At 40.9% G+C, this 23,035-nt stretch overlaps 1 protein-coding gene across 2 annotated transcripts in view; it reads left to right on the top strand.

Annotated features, from left to right (window-relative positions):
• The window catches only part of scfd2 (sec1 family domain containing 2), a 90,657-nt gene that overhangs the window by 42,595 nt on the left and 25,027 nt on the right, over positions 1-23,035 (top strand). The window contains exons 5-6 of one of the 2 annotated variants that reach the window (XM_029500893.1): positions 4,095-4,405; positions 5,485-5,488. In XM_029500893.1, coding sequence (XP_029356753.1) covers positions 4,095-4,405; positions 5,485-5,488 — 315 coding nt within the window. The remainder of the gene's footprint in view (positions 1-4,094; positions 4,406-5,484; positions 5,489-23,035) is intronic. The other variant, XM_029500892.1, reaches the window with a different exon arrangement.

Below are 23,035 nucleotides of genomic sequence, written 5' to 3'. Positions count from 1 at the left end.
TCTTCATTTTACTGTTTGAATTTCCTCCTTGAGAAATCTTGGACGCTTGCTGCATTATATCACAAAGTGTTTCAGCTGTGACTGTTTCATGCAGGTTTTACAGAATTACTCGTAGTCTTTGCCATATACAGTAAATAACATGAAATCACCTGTAGTTTTGAAGCTCAGGGTGGGAAGGTCTGCATTCATCTATCCTGCTAGTGCCTGACTGTTGAACTCCCACCTAATCCAAAAATGAGCAAACAGGTGGGCAGTGTAGATGATGCCAAACTTACATGGCAGCAGATTCTCCTCAGGCCATCTTTGGTTAAAATGAAAATGTGATATCTTGACAGCAGTCACACGTTTTGGCAGCTCAGAGGATCATATGAACGTCCTGGACATTTACAGACAGTGTAGGAGTGTCATAGTATTGAAGTGAGAGTCGAAAGAAAAAATTATTATTCTATATAATAATTCTTTATTATTCTTATTCTACCACTCAATCGCTATACTGGATTAGGTCAGATCAGATCAGGTGCCTTATATTTAGACAGACAATCCCTCTATTGATGTGAAGCTGGAGTCCCAGACTTGACTGAAGATATCCTCTCTCCACATTACTCTAGCCATTCTTGTCATTAGTTCAATCCCTTCCTTAAAACAGCAGGTGGTAGATGACTTCCAGGGTCTCAGAATTATTCTACATCCTGTCGTAGTAGCTAAATGTATCCATAATCTCTGTCTGTCTTTCAGAAGAATATAACGTGTAATATAAGAGTACCCACTTCCTTCTCACACCTCCAGCTTTTGTCACTGTCCTTAAGTTTTAGTTCAGCCACTTTACTGAGTGTCCAGTGATTTCTATCAAACAATTTATATTGAATAAACTGAGATTGTGCTTCACAATCTCTGCTTGTCCACATCTTTCTCATTTCATTGTCCACATCCACATCAATCCTGGTCAATATTATATAGTTTCAACAGGTTAGGAGGAAAACTTAATGGTAGCATGTACAGAATATATTGGAATTTTGGGAAGATATTCATCTTAACCAAGTTAATCCTATTTAACAAAGATATATTCAATTTAGCCCACTTTCGTAAGAGAGGCTGAATAGCTTGAATAACCCGAGAAATACATTGCATTATTTTGTCCAATCCTAGTGTCAGTTTGATCCTTGGAGAGGTCAGGCCACTTGTACTGCCATCATTCCCTAGAGATGGGCATGGCCTATGACTTAGTTTAATTAATTATGTAGCCAGAGATTTCTGAAAATAAGTCAAATATCTTGGATACTGCTGTGTTTTGGTTACTTGTAATCAAGAGAATGTCATCTGCATATAAAAAAAAGCTTATTTTTTTCATGGCCCATTTGAACACCTTTAATATCTTTACTTTCATGCAATGCAATTGCCAGCGGTTCCGGAAACAAGGCAAATATGTGCGGCAACAAGGGCAAACCCTGCCTAGTGCCACCACTAAGTTTGAGTGAGGGTGACATCATTCCTTTAGTAAGTGTAGCCATCGGCTCTGTATATATTAGCTGTAACCGCTGCATAAAGGATGGACCAAACCCAAATTTTTCCAGTGTCTGAAAAAGGAAGCACCCGTTTTTTAATGAATCCAACTTGATCAGCATGTACCAGATTGGGAAGCACCTTTTCTAGCCTGGCAGCATGCACCTTGGAAATAATTTTTTCATCAACGCAAGTTAACAAGGTCGGATGATAGTTTCCACAATATTGTGGGTCTTTCCCTTTTTTATGGAGTAAAGTGATAACAGCTGAGCTCATGCTAGCTGGGAGTTTACCTTTCTGTAATGCATCCTGGTAGACAGCTAACAATCGTGGGGCAAAATCTTCCAAAGATTTCTTATAAAAATCAGATGGAAACCATTGTTGCCAGGAGCTTTACCTAACTGGAGACTGGGAATTGCCTGTTTAACTTCTTGTAACGTAATTTCTCCTTCTAATGAGTTTCTTTGTTCCTCAGTCAGAGGTGGAATTTTTCGTAGATGAAAAGAAATCCAAGAGAAAAAGTTTTCAGCCACTTGTTCTTTAACAAGAAACTCAATGTTCTCTCTCTACTCACTGCCATCCCCCCAGTGAGGAGCAAGGGAAAGAGCCCTAAGATTGTTTTGCAGTTTGAATGAGTGCAGCTTGGAGAGGTATTTGATTTCACAATTTTACGAAGAAAAATGTGTGCTGAAATTGTGTTTGAACAGTCCTGGGGGGTGGAGGGGTTTTGAAGCAAGGAGGAGACTTTGTTAGAGTGAACAGATGAGCAGGAGAGCTTGTTCTTCTGATACCTTGTATGTAAAGGCTTTAAAACGTCATCATAGTTGTAGTGAGAGAGACTGGAGAATTTGGAGGAAGGAGAGAAAGGCGCTGACATGCAGCAAAAAGCTGCTGGTCCGACACAAACCTGGGCAAAGCCACGGCCAGGAACAAGCGTAAAGTATTCTACCAGGTGAGCCATTAACGTAAAGTTTACCTTTACATCACTGAAGGTGAGCTTGCAGTTTGAACCAGTTCAGTGAGGGACAAGATTTTCCCAAAACGCTTCCTCTGCCACTTCTTTGTGAGGGACAGTCAGACAGCCCTGTGGCTTTGGCTCGGTGACTTTTTCGTCTGATTGTAATGCATCCTTGGCTCAGTTCAGTGTTCTTCTGGGTCAGACACAAGATCCCTCCAGTGGGCCCACCACAAGCTCCAAAGTCCCTCATTCTCAGAGTCTGTTTGTCTTGGTAGAGAAACACAAAGCTCCTTCCAGAGGAATCCCTAGTTAAAATGAAATATATCCACAGGGGCATTTGTAGCTCCATCTGACACAAACATGCAGTCCTCTGTCAACAATCATCCCCTATTTATACTGTCATCTCAACTTCAGTTCCTCTTGTAACATTTCTGCATCTATCTCTACTTCTTTTTTCCCGCTCTGTCTCACACATTCTCTTCCACATTATTTTTATTTTCCCCATTTTAGCCCTATTTTTCTTAAGATTTTTATGCTATTTGTTTGGACAGATTAGCTCCACACCCTTGTTTTATTGGTCTATGATCTCACCATTGTTGTAAGACTGGCCAGTGCTCTGTGAACAGCCCTGTGATCTAAAACATGTTAGACTAGAGTGCAACAATCATGAGACGATTCAGACCTGCTCAGACAGGCTGAATAAAACAGGTCAATGCACCTAAACATTGCCCAAAATGTGTTCTAATGCAAAATCCAATAAAAGATTAAAACTAAATTACCTCAGCCACTTGAAGAGCTACAAAATTAGAAAATGGAACAATGACCTCATCCACACTGTTTTAATAATTTAACAAAGTATTTTTGCAGTGTGGATGAAGAAGCAGACCAATAAGTATATATATGTGTGATTAAATAACAGGAAGTGACGTAAATACTCCTTGGTTCATAACACAATCTTCTAATTTTTCCCTTTTGGCTTATGGTTGTGAACTGCCTCCCACAAAAAAAAAAAAAAAAAAAAAGATGAACGGACAAAACTGGAATCTGTTGATGAGCGCTACAGCCTGTAAGGTGCTGGACCTGCGGCTGCTGGATGTTTTGCTAACTGGGATGCCTGTACTGTTAGTGGCAGTGAATTTGTTAACCAATCTGCTGTTTCTTTATTCTTTCTCTATTAAGTTGACAAACATTTGTAAAGTTGCGGTTGTGACAAAAACAGCTTCAGACTTCCCTCCAAAAGCATGACATCCATTGTGATTTATCATGCAGATATAACCAATAAATCAGCGATTCCCAGCCTTTTTCAATCATCTCAAAAATGTGGGCAGTCTCCATCTGAACCCTCAAAAAAACAGAAGCTAACTAATTTTTTCTCAAACTTTTAAATACAGAGTCTGGATGATTGAAATGAAAGGTAGAGATCATTTGGGGAGCTCTGTTGGAAAAAAAATATACTTTAAAATGATTTGGTGGCCCACAAGCAATAAACTATTTCAAAACTTTTTGGTGGCATTAAATGACAGTTCTGTCCGTCATTCAATGGTGTTATTAATGGCATTGTTGTTGCTCTACAGGGAACTAAAATCACTTTTTTGAATAACCATCCATTTATCTTCAACACATGCTTTGTCTGTAGGCTCTTGGAGACTCTGATTTCCCCACTGTGCTGAGGCAGCTGCTGCCCCTGATGAAGCCCCGTGAAGGAGAGAGAGGCCCGGTCTCTGGCTCCTTGGAGGATGAGTGTGGGCCTGATGAGCTGATCCTCCTGCTCATTTACCTGTACTCCCTGGCCAACGAGGCACAATCTGTGGCCCAAAATACAGAGACGATGGAGGAGGAGCTGGAGAAACTAGAGAGGGAGCTGATTGGGGCACTAACCCTCGTCATCACCCAAGAGACGGAGCTCAGCCCCTTGCTTCAGAAACTCACCGGTAAGAGAAGTTCAATGTAATCAGAGCTTCTTGATTGCTTCCAGCAGCAATCCTCAGTTGGCAGACTTGCTGATGGTCAAATTGGAGAGAAATCAAAGTGCGAAAAGCTGAATGTTTCTTTCCTCTCTCTCTTGTTAATGGGAAGATTTTTATCAAAGTCTTTGCACCCCATCTTTTCCCTCTTCTCCTTGTATTGCACTTTTTCAGGCACACACATACCTACACGCGGTCATTTGGCAGGGAGACGTTCAAATAGTTGAGCATAGGAATGGTTGAACTTTTGCATGTGTGTGTGTCAGTGTGTTCAACCGTTTCTTTGGTTCCTTTGTGTAGCTGAGGTGGTAAGTGTGTGGTAGAGCAGATTGAGGCCAGTACTTAAGACAAATTGATCATCTACCTCCATACCACAGCCGGCCGTACCTCCCAGAGTAATATTGTCTTTAACCTTGAGCTTTCTCACACAAGATCTCCTCCCCTGCCACATAGTTCATAATTACAGCTATTCTTTGTTTTTGTCTGCTTCGTGCCAACACACACCCTGAAATAATACATTGCTGTTGGGGTTTCATCCCAGCCTTTACCCCACAGCCATACACGGACTGAATTCCCACCCATAACTGTAACATAAGCTCCTTACTATTTTTCTACTGCCACTTTTGTCTTGTTGTCTTTTATTATTTATGATTCCATGCAGGTCTTGGTCACCTTGCAATGTGTGTTTGTTTTGTATACTGTGCTTACAAAGGATAAGCTATCTTGTCATATGGCAACGTGCAATGACAATACAACCATTCTATTCTACATTGTGTGTATACATAGGGCTGGTAAATCTATATAAAGCACTTATAAAGATTGATGATCCCTCTTGCTCTTTTTTTTTACACTTCTCTCCCTCTTCCTTCTCATACTCCATCTCCCTCTCTTCCTGTTCTACTTGGCGAAAATAGCTTGGACGTGAGGGGCCTCTTAGCAAGTGGGGCCCAAATATGTAACTCATGTTAAAAAACACGACTCTCAGTTATAAACACCTCACTGGATATTACCCTAGTCATGGTGTGCCAGGTGTGTGTTAGGGTGTGCTTCAGACAGAAAAAGCAATGTAGATGTGTGTGGGTGTGCAAAAAAGTGCTTGTCCTGCCCATTCAGTGGAATTTAGCAGCGTGTGCACCTTTTCTGATAAATCTGAGTATGTGCATTTGCAAGTGCCTAAATGATGGCGTTTATGGTAGCCAATGGACTGCCTGCCTGGAGTAACATGACACGAGAGGTCGTTTCTCTCAGCATCCAGAGCAAAACATTGATTGTGACATTTTCCCCAATTAAAGACACCAAATGGAAACCAGATGTTGAATGAAACCTGGTCACCATGAGAACAATGTTTTTACAAATTCTTCTGTTTTGTCCCCCTTGGCTACAGCAAGCAGCCAGAGCTTGGCTAACATTGCAGATATGCAGATGCACACAGTGTATGTAAAAAAGGTGCAAACACACTAGGACAATATACACATAAAATAACAAGAGAAACAAGGAATAAATAAGACAGTGAATTTAGAGCAGTGCATAGGAGAGGCATATGCGACACACTCTGGCCTTCGTAACAGCGTCCTTTTGGAAACCTAAGAAGTATCTTCAGGAATGGGCTATTTCAGACTACTTTACACAGGTTTATTTTCTATACCATGGTTCCTTCCAGATGCAACTGTTTCATTTCCTTTAGTGCAATATCAAACTTCCATGAATGTATCAAGCAGTCATTTGCCGCATGATCCATGAGGTGGATGTAAATTTTTTTATTTATGGAAATATTTAGAGGATACTCAAAGCAGAATTTACAAAAACTTGGTGAAACTTTAAGGGAAAAGCTATTCATTCCAGTCCATTTTGTGTGGATATGCCAATGAGGGCAAAGAGCATCTTTCATCTCAGATTATAACTATGTTGAATGTTGACCCGCAGATTCACATATAAACCAACAGCAATCAGTTGTCTGTGAAACCTTATATAGCAGTTGTGATAGCTGCACTCAATTAGCTTTGATCCTGCTTCAGGAACAGTCTAAAGAACACAGCAACAAGTACAACATATTGTCTTGGCCTCTAAATTCCCCAGATATCAATCCTATCCAGCGCATGTGGGATGTTTTGGACAAGTCTGATCCATGGAGTCACCTCACAACTTACAGGCTTCTGCCACAAATGTATTGCTGCTGCTAATGTTTTGGTGCCAGATACAACAGTACATCTTCAGAGTTTTGATGGAGTCCATGCCACAGTGGCTCAGGGCTGTTTGGGTGGCAAAAGTGGGACCTAAACAATATTTAGTCATAGCTAGTCATTGTTGTATGTGCTGTTATTTTTTGAAGACAACTAGATAATTCATTCATTGTAGTTTTAGCGACACCTTTCAGGTGTTGCACCGTCTATTATGTGGACCACAGTGGAGCTTTATGACACAGAGATTACAACTAAACCAGATTCCTTATATAAAGTTTTATCTGGTGTCTGGTGTTTTTATGGAAATTTTTATTTGTATCTTTTTTAGTGCACAATTTCATTTTCTTTTCACTCTGTGTATCTATTCATTGGAAACAAACACCCATAATACACAGCATGTCTGTGTATTGTTGTCTTAGGGTATGGTTTTGATTAAAGGGTCGGATGGTATTTCTCCAAGAAAATGGTTCTGCTTATTGCAGACTGGGAAATGAGACCTTAATCTAAACGCTCCACAGCAGCAACTCCACATGTGGAAGGAGTAGGATTGGTCAAAACCAATGCAGCAGAGACAGAAGAAGCGACAGGATTGGATAAGGGACCACTGAGCTGTTGAAACATGGAGCCTGATTGGCTGCTGCCAAGCACCCTGTGTTGTACATGGGCTGCGTCTGTGATGTGTGCAGGTTGTAAATAGCTCTGAGGAGTTAATGTTAATCCCTTTTTCAGTTGTGGCAAAAACTACATTGATTCTGGTAAGAGAGCAAAAATTAGTGTTCCTCAAACTGCTTCATGTTTCCCTACTATTTGTTTCCTGTTGACCCTTGCGGCTTTTGGTTTTCTTTGGTGCAGAATCAAGCCTCCTCCCCCTTTTTTCATCTCCTCTCCCAGTATTGGGCTACAGTAAATCAAGACAGAAAGCAGTCCAACCAACAGATTTTTCACCCCAGGACATGTAGCTAGCTCAAAATGATAGCTCATGTTTGTCTGTACTTATGTTAGTGTGTGGGTGTTCAGCACCAGCACTGAGACTTTGCAATGCCCAGTGTTTGGTGTTGATGATGGTTATTTACCAGTAACAGTGACTTAGGAGGAGAAAAAGGTCACAAAATCAGTTCCAGTAGAAGATGTGAATTTTAAAAGGAATTGCAGTGGTTTTGTCGTCCTTTCTCTGCTTCAGACACACAACAGATTTGTTATTCCTTCTGTCAATGGACTGTGCGCAGGGCAAGGAAGAGGGGAGCAGTGGGAGAGTCAGACCTCCCCAACACCACTGTTTGGATTGGCAGCACAGGGCAGTCGAGGGACATGAAAGGGATCCCACATAACTGGCCAATCTTTGTCTGTCTACTTCACAAACTTTTTCTTGTGTGTGTTTTTTACTTTCCTTCTCCATTTCCCTCTCTGTTTCTCGCCCCTTTCTTCTTTTCACTTCTCTTTATTTCTTCTTCCACTCCTCTCACTGAGGCCCCAAAGCACCAAGCTGGTTGCTTGGGGGAAGTGGAGCATAAGTTGGTCTAATGATCGCGCCTGATTAAATATATTTCCCTTGTTGCACTCTTTATGAAATTAGTCCCCAATTATTTTTAATTGGTGGTCCTTCTTTACTTCCTCCCCTCTTGCACAAACACACAGACACATACACATGCATACAGATATGAGGTGAAAGCCATAGACCCCAGGGTGACCAAAGCAGCCAGTGGCATTGCTCTCCGTTGTTCACTTCATCAGATAAGCTGATGACATGGAGCTCAGGCTTTAATTAAGAGAGGCTCATCAGCTTCTTACTGCTTTGCCAGACGGTCTCGGTTAACAGGCAGGGCCACACACACAGTCACGATCAGACCCTCCAGACTGGCACCCCTCCAAGTCTGCACCCAGGGCAGCAGTTACTGTGCATTTGATGCTTGAGCATACTTACCACAGCGTTGTTTCTTTGGTCCTTCCACTTTCTTTTTTCTTATGTGGGTTCAACAACTTATTTGTATTATGGAGACTGTATTAGTATGTAATAGGAAGGCAAGATAATGGGCAGAACAGGATCGTGGTGGTATAGGACACCTGGCAACATATGTGTGGAAAACTGTCCACTGGCAGGAGACAGTGCAGGGAACCTGTCTCCCGTTGATATGAAGAGACATCTAACTGTGAGTGTTCATCACAAATAACAGAGAACACAAAGTAAATTTTCATGTCAGTATGGCCCAGCTTCTCTGGTTCCCACTTATTTCAAGCCACTTTCTCAGATTTTTCCTCTCATATTGGTATGTTTATGAAACTGCTTTGTGAGTGTCCCGGCCCTTCAACACAATTTTCTTTATAACTGATTCAGATATCCCTTCATTGTATTTGTCTGTATAAAAATGTTTAACTTTCATTCAATCTTTTTCAATCGGAAATGGGCAAATTGTATCTATTTTTCATTTAATGGTGGCAGAAAAATAGAGACACCTTGTATACAGTCATGTTTGCTGCTTAGTTTGCATATGACAGCAAAGGCCATATGGTTTTACAGTGAACTGCTGTCAAAAGTCTTTCATGTTTGGGAAGGCTCTTAAACGAGTGAACTGTATCAGAAGTATCTATGTGGTCATGGTAAGAGCTGGTCAAATTCTTCTAAAGAAAGGAGTTTAGCAATTCCCACCTCATCTCATACACCAATGGAGTGTCTGGATGTGGACCTTCCTTCATTAGAAGAAAAGGAGAAAATTTCGTCCCACGATTCCTTATCGCAGCCCGGCAGACTTATGTACATGTAGAAACAGCAGACCATCACGTTTATGTTTATGACGCAATCTAAAACATACGCAAATCTTGATTGGCTCAGCTCCAAATCAATAAATATAGATCTAGATCTTTTTCATGCTGAATACAATGTAACTGAACACAGGATATACAAGACTAATGAGACTTAGATTGGATCTTGGATAAGAAAACTTTCCAGTAAAAATAATATATAAAACAACATGGAACCAAGAGAGACTTCTCACGCTGTACTCTAGGTGTTACCGTGAAGTCATTTCCCAAACAGAGGAATCTCTTACGTTGTCCCTCGCATGCAAATTGTTGTCAAAGCTGTGCAGTCACTCGTATTTATACTTTTTGTGGGTACATTTCAGAGATGATACCCAGAGTGTAGTTTACACCTCTGTTTGCTTTATGGAGCGTGTCAGTGCTCAGCAGAGAATTCCTCTGCTTCTTATTTATGACATAAATGCACATCATAAAAGGCTTGTAAGCAATTATATCTCATCTGGGAATTGCGCTTGTGGAATGAAAGAAGACACTATCACAATCCCACACAGATTTGCAAACACATAACTGTGCAGACACGCACAGGCAGGCTCCAGAGGGACTCTGACTGAGACAGCGGCCCCTGGCCCCCACACACGCGTTAGAGCAGGCAGGGGTCATCCTGCGACTGAGGGTCAAGAGACGAGTCCAGCCAACACTCTCTACCCGCTGACCCCTCTCGTGCTCCGCCTGGCTCCTTTTGGTGATTTGAAACACAAAGAATTAAAAAAAGGAATTTCTGTTTATGGTTGTATGATGGCTGCTTTTTCTAAATAGTCTATGGCTGGAGAAACAAATGACTCAGTTTTCATAAATAAGTGTGTGCGAGTCTGTTTTTTACCACACTCACTTGGTTTTTACAGTATATCTGTGTTTTATCTGTTGGTGCGGAAGAACTTGTTTACATTTAGGATTCCAGTCGGAGCTGAAAGATGACCTGTCCTAATGTACCCGCTCCCCCCCCCCCCTCCAAACTGTCCCCTCACTCTTTCCACCCCCTCCCACCTTAAGCAACTTTCATTTCTTTTTAAATCTAAGTAGCTCTACTACTTTCGCCTCATAGTCTTCTTTCTCTCTTTTGGAATAGCAGCTGTCAGTAAAATCCTGGGATGTGGTTGTGGTCTTCAAGACCTGGAGTGGAAGCTTACTTTAGGCTCCTACACCTTCTGGGTGTACAAGCAGTGGGACTAATCTATTGAAATTTATTAAACGTGGTCATTCGGTTCAAAGTTTCTCCTGTTTGGTTCCAAGTTCTCCTGGGTGGAGAATTTCTCCACGGCCTCGGCAGCAGATGGAAGCTCTCCTGGCGCTACGAGTTGGCCGGGTCATTTCCTGTCAAGAGGCCTGGTGTTAATCAAGGCCTGAGCCAGTTGGGAACGCCCCCTACTCCCTATCCTCCTTTTTTTCTTTTTTTCTTTTTTTTTTAATAGCCCCTCTCCTTTTACACCCTATCATCTAGTGGAGGAGTTAAGAAATTCACATTTTTCTCTCCTCCCCCATTTCCCCCCAGCCTTCTCCATCAGTTTTTGTTCTTTTGTCTTCTTTTCCCTAACCCGCCTGTGTTTCGTATATGTCATACACTGCTCTGAGTGTCTTAAGTCGGTTGTAAATCTTGAGAAGGTAATGGTCTGTGTTATCAAAGTGTCCCTTTGGAGGACTGCAGGTCCAGCCAATAGATAGAAGGAGATACTAAGGAATGAGGAGAAAGGAGTCTTTCTTTACATGTAATCTGGTGTCCAGTCACTTTCTGTTGTGTCTGTTGATATAGATAAGCTTATCTTCTTGCTCCTCCTACTCAGTTGACCTCCACATTGACCAGGCACAGGCCTAGAAAACTGAGGGGGCTGCCAGAGTGAATGTTTGAACCAAACTTCTCCTGCCTAGTGTTCCAGTTACGTCTGTCTTAATCACCTAATGGTCTACGTGCCACATTTCCAGTGTTCGATGGTGAAATATGTTCTTCATCAGTCATTTATGTTGCATTTAGGGAGTTTCTTGACTACTCATGTATGTCTAACTTATGTATCCTGGTTTTTGTATGATTCATAAAATCAGAATTCAGTTACAGAAAATGAAGTCAAACCTTGTATGAAACACACTCCAACACTCATTCTTTGGTGCGAAATATAAAGTATTACTAATACAGCATTACTAAGTTTTTGCTATTTCTACAGAGCTCTACTCAAGCTCTTGGCAAAACCATCAGTGATGCTGAAACAATGCCAAAAGAGAAAACTAATTGCAGTTTAAATCTGGAAATAGCTGATCAGAACATAGAGAAACATGGTTCTGGATTTGTTCTGGCCATTCAGCAGCTTTTAATACTAATCAGCTGATGTTCCAGAAGTTATTATGTGAACGCAAACCACGGCCCAATTCATCTGCAAATGTCCTTTTCTCATGCGGGGGTGCTGGAGGCAATCCCAGCTCACTCTGGGCGAGGACGGGGTACACCCTGGACAGGCCGCCAGTCCATCGCACACCGCCATACAGAGAGAGACATAGACGAACAACCACCCACACCCAGAGTGACCAGTTAACCTAAACATGCATTTAGGTTGTGTGTCTTTGGACGGTGGGAGGAAACCGAAGTACCCAGAGGAAACCCATGCAAACATGGGGAGAACGTGCAAACTCCACACAGAAAAGGGAACTCGAAAGGGAACCGAACCTGCAACCTTCTTATTGTGGGGCAACAGCGCTAACCACTACGTCACCATATGCCACACTGTTAATTAACATTCTTCGTCCCAAGACAGCTGTTGAGGGCTGTATTTTAGTATTTTAAACATCTTCACCATAATCTTTCCAGAGCCTCCTTTTTAATACTCATTACTTCAGGCTCATTGTGGTGGATACTCAGAAAGTTCAATCCCCAGCCTGAAATGTGAGGTGTTCCAGCTATTAGTCTGTCAGTGGCAGATGACTGCTCCTTCCATGCTGAGGAAACACAGACTCTTGGGGAAGATGGCTGTTATCATTTAAATCCCACGATCAATACGATGGATTTCTCCATCACATTTTATGTCTGCCTCACCATCATTTCATTTTATCTTGATTCTGTCTGTTTCTTTTCAGCCTTACTCTCACACACTTTCTGTCTCTCGGTCACACACACACACACACACACACACACACATACTTCTGTGTTTCTTTGATGCTGACAGCTGCTTGCTGTCTGAACTTCAGTATTAGTACATCTTACTCTCTCTTTTGAGCCAGAATTGAATGAATGGATATAAAATCATTCACCTTTCCTCTGCTCCTTCACAAGGTGAGCAACATCTTGGCACAGAAGACCGTTGTCGCAGCCATCTACACAGGGTGGACATATATACTGTGATATTGACTATTTGCAGCAACATGCCACTGCAGTGAGGCCTGTGCAAACTCAGCCCCCAGGAAAATAAACACATTAGAACACACAAATATACACCTCCCTTATAACTGTCGACCTTTGCCTTAACGCCAGAGCAGACCCCTCCATCCCCCCATCTGTACGCTTGCTCCTTTTCTAAGCATCTCTGACTCAGAACACACGAATTCAACTCTCCACATTGAAAACACTCACTATTTTTGGCCGTGCTTTAATTTCCCTCCTCGTTTTGTAGCGATAGCAAATCCTAAGAAAATCCACTGTAGGGGTTGTTATTTTCAGGAAGGGATGTATGGTTTTAATTTTCTCCTTTCCTGGTCTCGCCTCCATCCCTCTCTCCCCTTTTAGACTCTCTTCTCACACATGAACTCTTCAGCAGCGTCACTTTGGCGTTTCCCAATTGGACACAACCTTTAATGAAACATTCACGTGTTGACAGAGAGATGACAATAGTGATGTCTGATTCACATCTTGGGAGCAGTTCATACTATTTGAATATGAGAAAACGTGTTGAATTATGATTTTTTTTTTTTTTTTTTCAAACAATTGGAACATCTGGAAATATATAATAGTTTTATAAAGTTTTATTTCATCCTGAAGTACCAGACATCAGTGTGCATTTTTATAGCATTAACACAAACATCTGTTCCTCAGGTTGGAGCAGCCACCCTCTGGTAGGCCTCCTCGCAACGCAGCACCAGTCAAGTAGCTGAGCACACACATATACGCAAATGCACACATACATACATTGTGACATGCTTCACACTTTCAGGATGTAAAAAACCTCTAATGTAATCAGTTGTGGTACGCTGCTCCTGATCCATCCGTGACAGCGCACTGTTGCGATGTGTGGGATCGGATTAGCACATTTTTGAAATGACAGTTCAAAGTTTTTGTTTCTCCATAGCACTGCTGCATATTAAGAGTTTGTGTACTGAGAGTACAGGGTGTTACTTCTGTTATGCTAAGCTATTTTTACAAGTGGTACATCTCCGCAGCAGTGGTCACTGTGGTAACATGGCTGGCCCTCAGGCATGAAATATGATACACACACTTTCTTCTGTTTGGAGATGTTACACGTGACTAAGGCGATGGACTGTTGTGAGTGGGCCACCAATTATGTTTTTAAGTGTTCAAACGGGCAAGAGAAAAGCAGAAAAATGCTATACTATAATAGCTTTTCCATTAATTCATGGGTGGCGTCAACTTAATACAGTCAGAAATAAGTGGTTTGTCTGCTCGCAGTCTCCAGAGCACTGGCTTTATCCACCCTATAATCCACTTTGATGTGGACCTTAACCTTACTTGGATGGAATGTTTATGTAGGATGCCCGCTCGGACGGCTTAAGTATATGTATGATACAGACTGGTCATGGGTATCATACAGTGAGCTCTTGTGTGACATTGTCCAGGAAACAGGAAGTGGAGCTGCGATTAGGAGCATCTGACATTTGCAAAAGGAGCTTCCTGTGATAGGAAGCTTCCTCTGGGTCTGTGGGACTCCACTTTATCCGCCCCGTTTCTCTATCTGTCAGTGATGACTTTCTCTCACACGTTACTGTCTTTGACTCACTATGATCAGAGCAAGCAGGATCTGGGTACCAGAGATGTTTTATCTGACCAAGTCCAAAGAGATAACAGGTTAAATGTGTATACCTGAAAAATCTCCACAGTCACAGGACTGAAAAAGATAAATCATTTGTCAAAATAGTTACATTTTACAGGGGTGCAAGAAGTTGACAACCAGCCAAACATAATATATTTATATGCTAATCTAAAGACATCAGCAGAAATGTAAACCAAAAAAAAGTGCATTACGGCAGAATAGAAAATGATGCTGCTTCTGGAAGGGGTAGATCTGAGGACAAGTACAATTTATCATCTGTGCCACTTATCCTTACATGGTCATGATGGGATGAGGGACAATCCCAGCATCCTAGATAGTGTCCCCCATTCACCCTCTTATTCACACCTACAGGCAAACAGTAATTCACCAAGACAAGCATGTCTTTGGACTGTGGGAGGAATTTGGAGGGCACTCCAGCTAGCATGGGGCACACCAAGGCCCAAGGCCATGGAGTCTAACCCAGAACCTTCTCGCTGAGGCAATCATGCTGACCACTACACTAACGTTCCACCCTTGGAGACAGATAATAGAAAGAATCTAATAGTTGTCCAAACATTGGAAATGCACAGAAAGTTCCTGCCAAGAAACATTTGACTTTTAGCAGATGGCAAGTACAGGCTGTAATATTGCATATCCTCTATTTGCAATAATCAGATTTCTCATCTCCCGAGCCTCAGCTGGAAGGCACTGATCCCTGTGAATAACAGTTTGTTTTCAATTTCATAAACCACCTGGGGTTGGAGAACATTGTGTTAAAGAAGGGTGAGAGACCTTCTCACAAAGTTACTGCAACTGTCCTGAGCGATTGGTTGACAGTGGCCTGGTCTTTGTCAGTGCATTTGAAAGAAAATTTTGTATCATCATATTACATTTCATATATTTGCATACTAAAAGCATATGTGACAATTAAGAATAGAAAGTATCAATGCATATATAGCAAAACATTTTAGTAGATAATCCAGCAATGTAAAACTGCTTTTAGTTTTTATTTTTTTTATTGCAATCTGGGATTATTCAGAATTGCCAAACATAACGATAGCTGAAAGTCACAGTTTTTGAAAATAATACAAAAATAATGAAGTTGTATAAGCCATTATCTGCTGCGCCACTGGATTGTTTCAATTGGTTGATGAGCTTATTAGCTATCAATTATCTTTCCTGTAATTATCTACATTTTTATTTAAATCGTTATTACCATTGTAATTTTCTAAATTACTGAAATGATAAGGCCCATTACCTGTAGCAGCTGTGTGACTGCGAGCAGGTATAATTACTCTCAGTTTCAGGAGCTGCTTTTAGCACTAAAATACTTTAAATTACTCTTAGACCAACTCTGTCTTTAGGAGCAACTTTAGCCTCAGGATGTTTTAAGGATACGAACCCAGCTCATTGCAGAAATCTGACTGGAAACACACTAAGTGTACACATTATACTGAAAAAGCCACAGAACAGATTTTACTGGAACTTGTTTCTACCAAGGAAGTAAACCCAATCAAAACTTAAGAAGTGCGTTTACATCTCTGTTTTCAGCTCTCATGATCTTACAGCTGCTGTATGATTTCTATGAAAATCAATATCCCACTTGCTCAAAATAAACTCACACACACTTTTACGAACAAATAATTTGGATTCACTGTCTACTAAGGAATCCGTTCCTATGAATTGTTTTTAGAATCTCATGTGACCTTGTACATTGTCGTGTTTTTCTTCCCATGATGCCCCTCATAACCTCACAGAACTTATTTGAAGCTCCTCACTCCCCTGTAGCCTCGTCCTCCTCCTCGCTGTGGACTTACACATGGATAAAACACACCCCTGCTGCTGTGTCCCACACTGAGTAACAGCATTGAGTTTGCAGGATTTTCTTTTCTGTGTGATATTTTGGGTCATCTCTTGCACAAGGCACAAAGCATGACTCGAGTGTTAATTTCTGATGTAGCTTTAAATCCTCCCAGTCAGCAGCCATGTTGTTCAAATACCAAATCATTGCAATCATTTGCGTGTCCACCATCATGATGATCTTAAAATGAGGTGCGGTCACAACATGCAAAACTCTGCCAGTTATGTATCAATACACACACACACACACATGTGTACGAGTGTGTTTGTGTGTTTGTGTGTTTTTAACAAGATTGCGACTAAATTTGTGTTTAGCCTGCCCCTGTTGGTATACAGAAAAATACCTTTTGTATTTTCTTTGCATTTTGAAGCTTTTCATTGTACAGGAGCAGTTTCATGTGAGTCAGATTCAGATTCCCTTTAATGTCTTTCAGAGCACCACTTCAGAGATGAAGTCTAAAATGAGATTTTGTTACATGAGTAACACCATAAAAACAAATTTAAAAAACACCATCAACAACAAGAAATCAGTCATCTAATGAATGAAATAAATACTTATGTTGTTTGTATCATTATTTTGTTCTCTGGGTCTTCTGAACTCTTTCCTGCTTTTAGAGGAAAAAGTAAAAACATTCTGGACAAATCAATCAATGTGTACGTGCGTATGTGTGCACATTTGAGTTTGTGCATGATCTATGATGTGTGCTCCGCCTCAACATATGTCTTCAATCCTTGCTTTCTGTTGTGGCCCACCCCTCTTCTACCCTTCACAAAGAGTTGTGACCATCGACCAGGCGTCTTCATAGCTGAAAACAAGTCATGTCATCATAGCTCTCACATCAAAATTGTCCTTGTTTTTATTTACCATCACAGCTCTGAAAAGCTGTATAAAAACTGTAAAAATTATCTGTCTGTGTGTGTGTGTGTGTGTGTGTGTGTGTATGTGTGTATATGTGTGTGGGGTGTTGATTGATGCGCATGTAAACAGACCCAACATCTCAGATATCTGTTGAGTTTATTTCTCCGTCTTCAGATCTGGCAGGTCTGAGTTGTTTATTTGGCTTTCAGGTATCAAATGAAACCCACAACTCTCTCTCACAATCACATGTGTATTCTCGGGTCTGCTCTGACCATGCAGTAATGGCTTTGCAGAGTCAATAAACTGTCATGCATGAACTTGTTTGCACAAATACACAATTCATTGTCCAGCACGTATAGAAGCTAATCTCTCTTTTCAGTTTTCCCACAGACGCCCACGCTTTCCTCTCTTTTTCCCATCGCTGCTCACTTCTGTTCTGATTTCATTCTAACACACACTCCACGTATGCAAAGCTACATTCCTATATCAGTTTGGTTTCAAAGGTCAAGCACACATTGCCCAATCCACCACTCAATCCCCTCCTCTGCAGTGTGTAACTCACCGCAACAGTGCTACAAGCTGCACGGACGCCTCAACCAATGTGCCACCTGCACATAAAACACACGCATGCACGCACATGCTCATCGTAGTCAAAACGGGACAACTGCTGTCTGCCTCAGTGCGCCATCCATGCAGCCATTATCAAGAGATCTTAAGAGATTCAGCATTATCCGTCCATCTCCCGTAGGAGTAGCCGAGCACAGGGTATCATTCAGCAAACACACACATAGACACGCACTCTCCCTCTTTCTCTTCACACAGACCCCCTGAGTCGTGCCTGATGTGCACACTCACAGACACACACGCACGAGTACAGAGTTTAGATCAAAGGTTAATCATGTCTTTTCATCAGTTGCACCACCCTCTCCTCTATCTGTCCTCCTCGTGCCTAATGGGTCTGTTTATGCGTGTGTGTGTGTGAGGTTGTGCGTACATATGTAGAAGCAGACGTTTGTCTGCGGTTGTGGGAGCGTTTCTGTCCTCACTGGTGGATGCTTTGGAAAGATTTTTTTTTTCTTGCACACAGTAAACAAGGAGTCCTCTCCTGCTCTCCATGTTATTTTCTTCAGTCTCTCTCCGCCTCTTCAAAGATTTTTTTCTTTTCCCTGCGAAATGAAACTTCTCTGTTTACATTAGGTGATTTAATGGAAACCAAGAGTTTCTGTTACACTTGAATATTTGGTGATTAATTTGATGCAGGCCGCAATAAATTCTATAGAGCTTTTCTATCATTTTGTACGTATGTAAGAAAATTGCTGTGATTTTAGGTGCCGAAAAGCAAACTGAAAACTCCAGTTCTGACAGTTTTTTTTTTTTTTTTTAGAGGGAAAAGAAAAAGGGGGAGAATGGAAAATTTTTAGGGTCAACCCCCTGCGTGTACCCCAACCCTGGCTGAAACAGGAAGTGCTTATTCATTCAGGAGGTGTACATTTACAGAAAACTCTCTCTTGCACCCCCAAATTGAGTTTGTTGAAATAGACCAGGGGTTGACTATGGAAATACTGCAGAGTTGAAAGCTACTGTATTTTATTCTGAGTTTTTTGGATACAAGAGGCGGAGATTTTTTTTCAGTTGTAGATTCTGCCATCTGAGCAGTGACCCTGAAATAGCTGTGTGAATGTCTTGATTTGTTTGTTTTGTGTTCTGCAGTTCTCTCCGGATAATGCATTTCAAGTATAGTAATTATCTCATTTCACAGGTTGATATTTAGAAATAATCCTCATGGTGAATTTCTAGCTTAGTAATTGAGGCAGCATGCTTGAAAAACAAACAACAAATTAATTATGCATTATCAGGAAATTAGTTGAGAATATGAAACCAGTTTCCTTCTAGCTATGGATGAAATTATTAGGAGTATTTTATAATTATCATTAGTCTTATGTGCGGAGACTGTCAACATTGGACTTGACAGATGCTTTTTGTGTTGCAGATTGTCTGCTAGACCTTACACCTTTTCATTTCATTTTCTGTTTTTTGGTCTCTCAGTGTGTCAGGCCAACTCTCAGAGAAGAATCAAGTATAGGAAGTGATATTTAGCCATGAATTACAGCATCCTTGCTCAATAGCAGAGGTCACCAGTAGATCCAGTAGATCTTCTTGAATTTCCTGATAGATCACAAAAATAATTGGAAAAATAATATACAATCACCTTTTATCTGATTGAAGACGCAAACCCTTTTTCTTGAATCAGCTGTAGAGCTGTGTTGGGATCTCTGACCCTATGTTATTTACATACTTTTGTGCGGTTGATAATCATGCTGTCATAGTAGTATGTGAGTGACCAATAAGATTGGTAAGGTACATTTATTTTGACTGATGAGTGATGAGAAGCAATCTTTGCAGATTGTAGCTTCATACACAATGACATGGTGGCTCCTTTTGCTTGGTAGCAGCCAGCTAAGATGGCTGAGGCTCTGCATGATGCCTCTGCTGAGGCATCATGGTGCCCTGGACACAGAGCAGCCAGGCTATGCCCTGGGCGGCCAAGGCTGCCATGCACATTATCACATTATCATGCTCAGTGTGTGGGTCTGAACCTTTTCCATCAGGATGACTACATCAACCCCTGATCTGTCATGAACATTTGATGTCTTTGGAAACTATATGATGGTGTTTCATAAATCAAACAGTGTGTTGTCTCTTGCCATCTGGTGTGTTGGATATATTCTGGTCTGAGTTGTGTAGATTTATTTAAATTTGAAGTGTTGATATCTATAAAAAAGATATATTTGTGGCTTGGCGCTGAAGTCTAATATAGTTTTTCATTTCCTCTCTCCGGCTTTCTATGGAGCTCTTGTAACATGTCAGTCAGTATGTCAGTTCTTAACTCTGATTGATTGACAGTGATTGAATAAAAGTATTTCAGATAGCAGGTAAAGTCAGATGAAGTTCCTGTAGGTCTGGATGTTGCCTGAAGGTGGACTGGGCTTCAGCCATGACTGACAGTGGTGAGTGCTTTGTTGTCACATGACAAATCACAAAGTCCTTTCATTGGTGCATGAATATTTTTATGTGAAGAAGTGTGCATTATACAGCACTATACAGACAATCATTAACATCACCTACTACCTGTGGGTGATGTTACCAGTCCTTCCATCCTGTGAGAATGACTGCTCATCTTCTCCACTAGAGTTAATGTGTTTTGTGTAGCAAAACAACTCAACACTCAGTTCATCCACATGTTCGATTTGTGCATTTTGCAGCAATGTTTTAATGATGTCTCTTAATAGCAAACATGAGATTAAATGAAGGAGGATGTAGCTTTGTGTAGGAGAAGATGAACTCATTAGTACTGAAATATGTAAGTGTTAAGATTAAAATCCATATCCAATTTAAGCTGCACACCATTTACCATACACACAACAAAGAATACTGACTTTCCCATCAAACTCACTGCAATGAATCAAATAAGTACGGTGTCTAACATTTTAAACTAATATTTTAAAATGCAGTTGTGATTTGTTTTACCTGAATATTATATATCATATCATGTCATATATCATGTTGTATGTTATAATGCTTGTTCTCAAGAACAGACCAAATCTGATAAATACATACTTGTCCTCATAAAAACATCTGCAATACATATGTTGTAGTCGTTTAAATTGTGAGCTGTTTACACCCATGTTTGCTGGATGTAGCTGGCACATTGCTGTGTTTATTCATTCCAAATGTCAGTCAGTGGATTTGTATCAGCTGCCTGTCTCAGAATTATGTCTCGTTTTGTTGGCCGAGAGAGAATATCTTTCTCCGATGTTTCTTCAAAGTCATTGTCCAAAGACTCTACAGGTACCTGTGAAGTGTGCGATGGTGGCCTCTATACCTTAAAACATTTAATAGTTTAGTTTATCATCAGCAGTTCTGTCAGTCACACACATGCAGCACTGGAAAAATTTATTTATATTGTTTTTATCTATTTGTTGATATTTACATCCATTGTCCCTCCCTTACATAAAACTAAAATAAACATTATAGATACACAACTACACAAATTGCACAAATGGGAAAAAAAAATACTGTACATTTTGTTGCAGACTTAGTTAAAAGTGATCATAGATCTGGTTTCACTTACACCACTGAACAATACGTCTTGACGGTTGAATATGTTTGACAAGCTGTTATTGCAAATGGTACTCCATTCTATTATTTAAGAAATAAATCTAAGACAAAAAAATCCAAGAAATTTTCAATACAAGTGTTGACAAGTTGTAGGAATTTGATCAAATCTGTAGAGAAAACTGTAAAATATCCAACCTGGTGAAACATTTAGATTCACATGTTAAATCTGTCCAACGGTGTGGCATCTAGCCTCTGTGGATTATTGCTTCCATTTGTTATTTCAAAGGGCTGGGTCTGGTCTTGCGCCTCAGTGTCTCTTCTTAAATGCCAACCTGTGTTCTCTATGATATCCCATTAGCACTGTGCTGGCTACCGAAAAGCGAGCCAAGCCTGTACTTTCAACCGTCATTACCAGTTTGCAGGTAATGATTTCTTCATGAGGCAAAGCACGCCCATGTTGTGGTTTGAAAAATGCTGTATTTTACCCATCTGCCATGAAAGAAAAGTCCAGAATAGCGAGAGACGGTGCAGGATGTTGAGGCTGTGTCTGTGCACATTGTTGGACTGTCTCCCTGCACACTACATTTAACCTAAAATCTCTTCTGGCCGCCGTAGAACAGGACAAAGTCAAACAGCAGCTATGATTGATTGGTATGGCTGGACTTTCTTTTAAATCAAATATATTTGATTCAGATGTGCTTTTTTATGTTTCATCTGCTCCAACTGTGGATGAGATCGCATTCTCATTCATTCATAACAGAAAGTTTAATTTCACTTGTTGTTCTTGCAACATATGATAGGCTTCAATAGACCCCAAAGAAGACCACTGAAAAGTGAGGGTTAGGGTTAGTGTTGACCGTGTCCACTCCTGTGTACCTGTTGTGTGTGACTGTACACACTGAGAACCAGCGTTCAGAACTGCTGAGGCTGAACTCTACAACTTGATGCTGTTGATTTTAGCAGACTATGCAAAACATTGTATGTTTAAGCTCCACTCTTGGATTTGTTGTTTTCACCAACAACAAAAAAAAAAAATCGAATTTGTTAATTAGCTTGTGTGCATCTCTTGCTCTCGTGCCATCGCCCTGCAGCCCAGGTTGTGATAAGTGGTAGAAGTTAAAATGGACAGAGAAGTACAGCAGAGAAAGAGAGAAAGTGACTGTGTTTTTAAGTTTAGGGTTGGTGCCTCACATCTGGGCCACAACCTCTCCATATTATCTGAGATGGAGAGGCTGGATGCAGTTAAAAAAAAAAAAAAAAGAGAGAGAGAAAAAAATAAAAGATGCTGATCTACCTCAAGAGAGCGAAAGAAAAACAGTGAAGTCGTGGCGGCAGCCGGTTGCAGAGTGGGGGCTGATGTGTTTGTGTGTTGTGTAGCTGGGCTCAGTGAGCAGTCTAACAGTGCGCCCTAGTGACCATATTCATAACTGCAGCAGCATAGATGGTGTGACAGTGAGCAGGCTACAGATGAGCTCCTATCTGTAAACAAAGTATTTATTTTGCCGAACACTCACCTCCCCGGCGTAGGTAAGGCTCTTTAAGGCAGCACCATTTCACCAGCAAAATGTGCCACAAAATTTAACACTGTGCCGTTGAAAGGGACAAGGACCAGATATTCTTGCCAAGTGAAATATGTAAGGACTTACAAAATATTTGCTCAAGAGTTGTTGTTGAGCCTCGGATTTCTTGTAATACATAGTAATACAACATAAACTCCTTCCACAGCCAGAGGACAGTGAAGCTGTGCACGCCGCTTTGAAGATCTTTGGTGTTTCCACTCCTTCTGATTATAAATCGTGACTTTTAAATTACTTCATTAG

This window comes from Echeneis naucrates, chromosome 4 (assembly GCF_900963305.1).
Source record: "Echeneis naucrates chromosome 4, fEcheNa1.1, whole genome shotgun sequence".
In the NCBI taxonomy this organism is placed as follows: Eukaryota; Metazoa; Chordata; class Actinopteri; order Carangiformes; family Echeneidae; genus Echeneis; species Echeneis naucrates.
The sequence above is the reverse complement of the archived record's forward strand: the minus strand, read 5'-3'. Positions and strand labels throughout refer to the sequence as shown.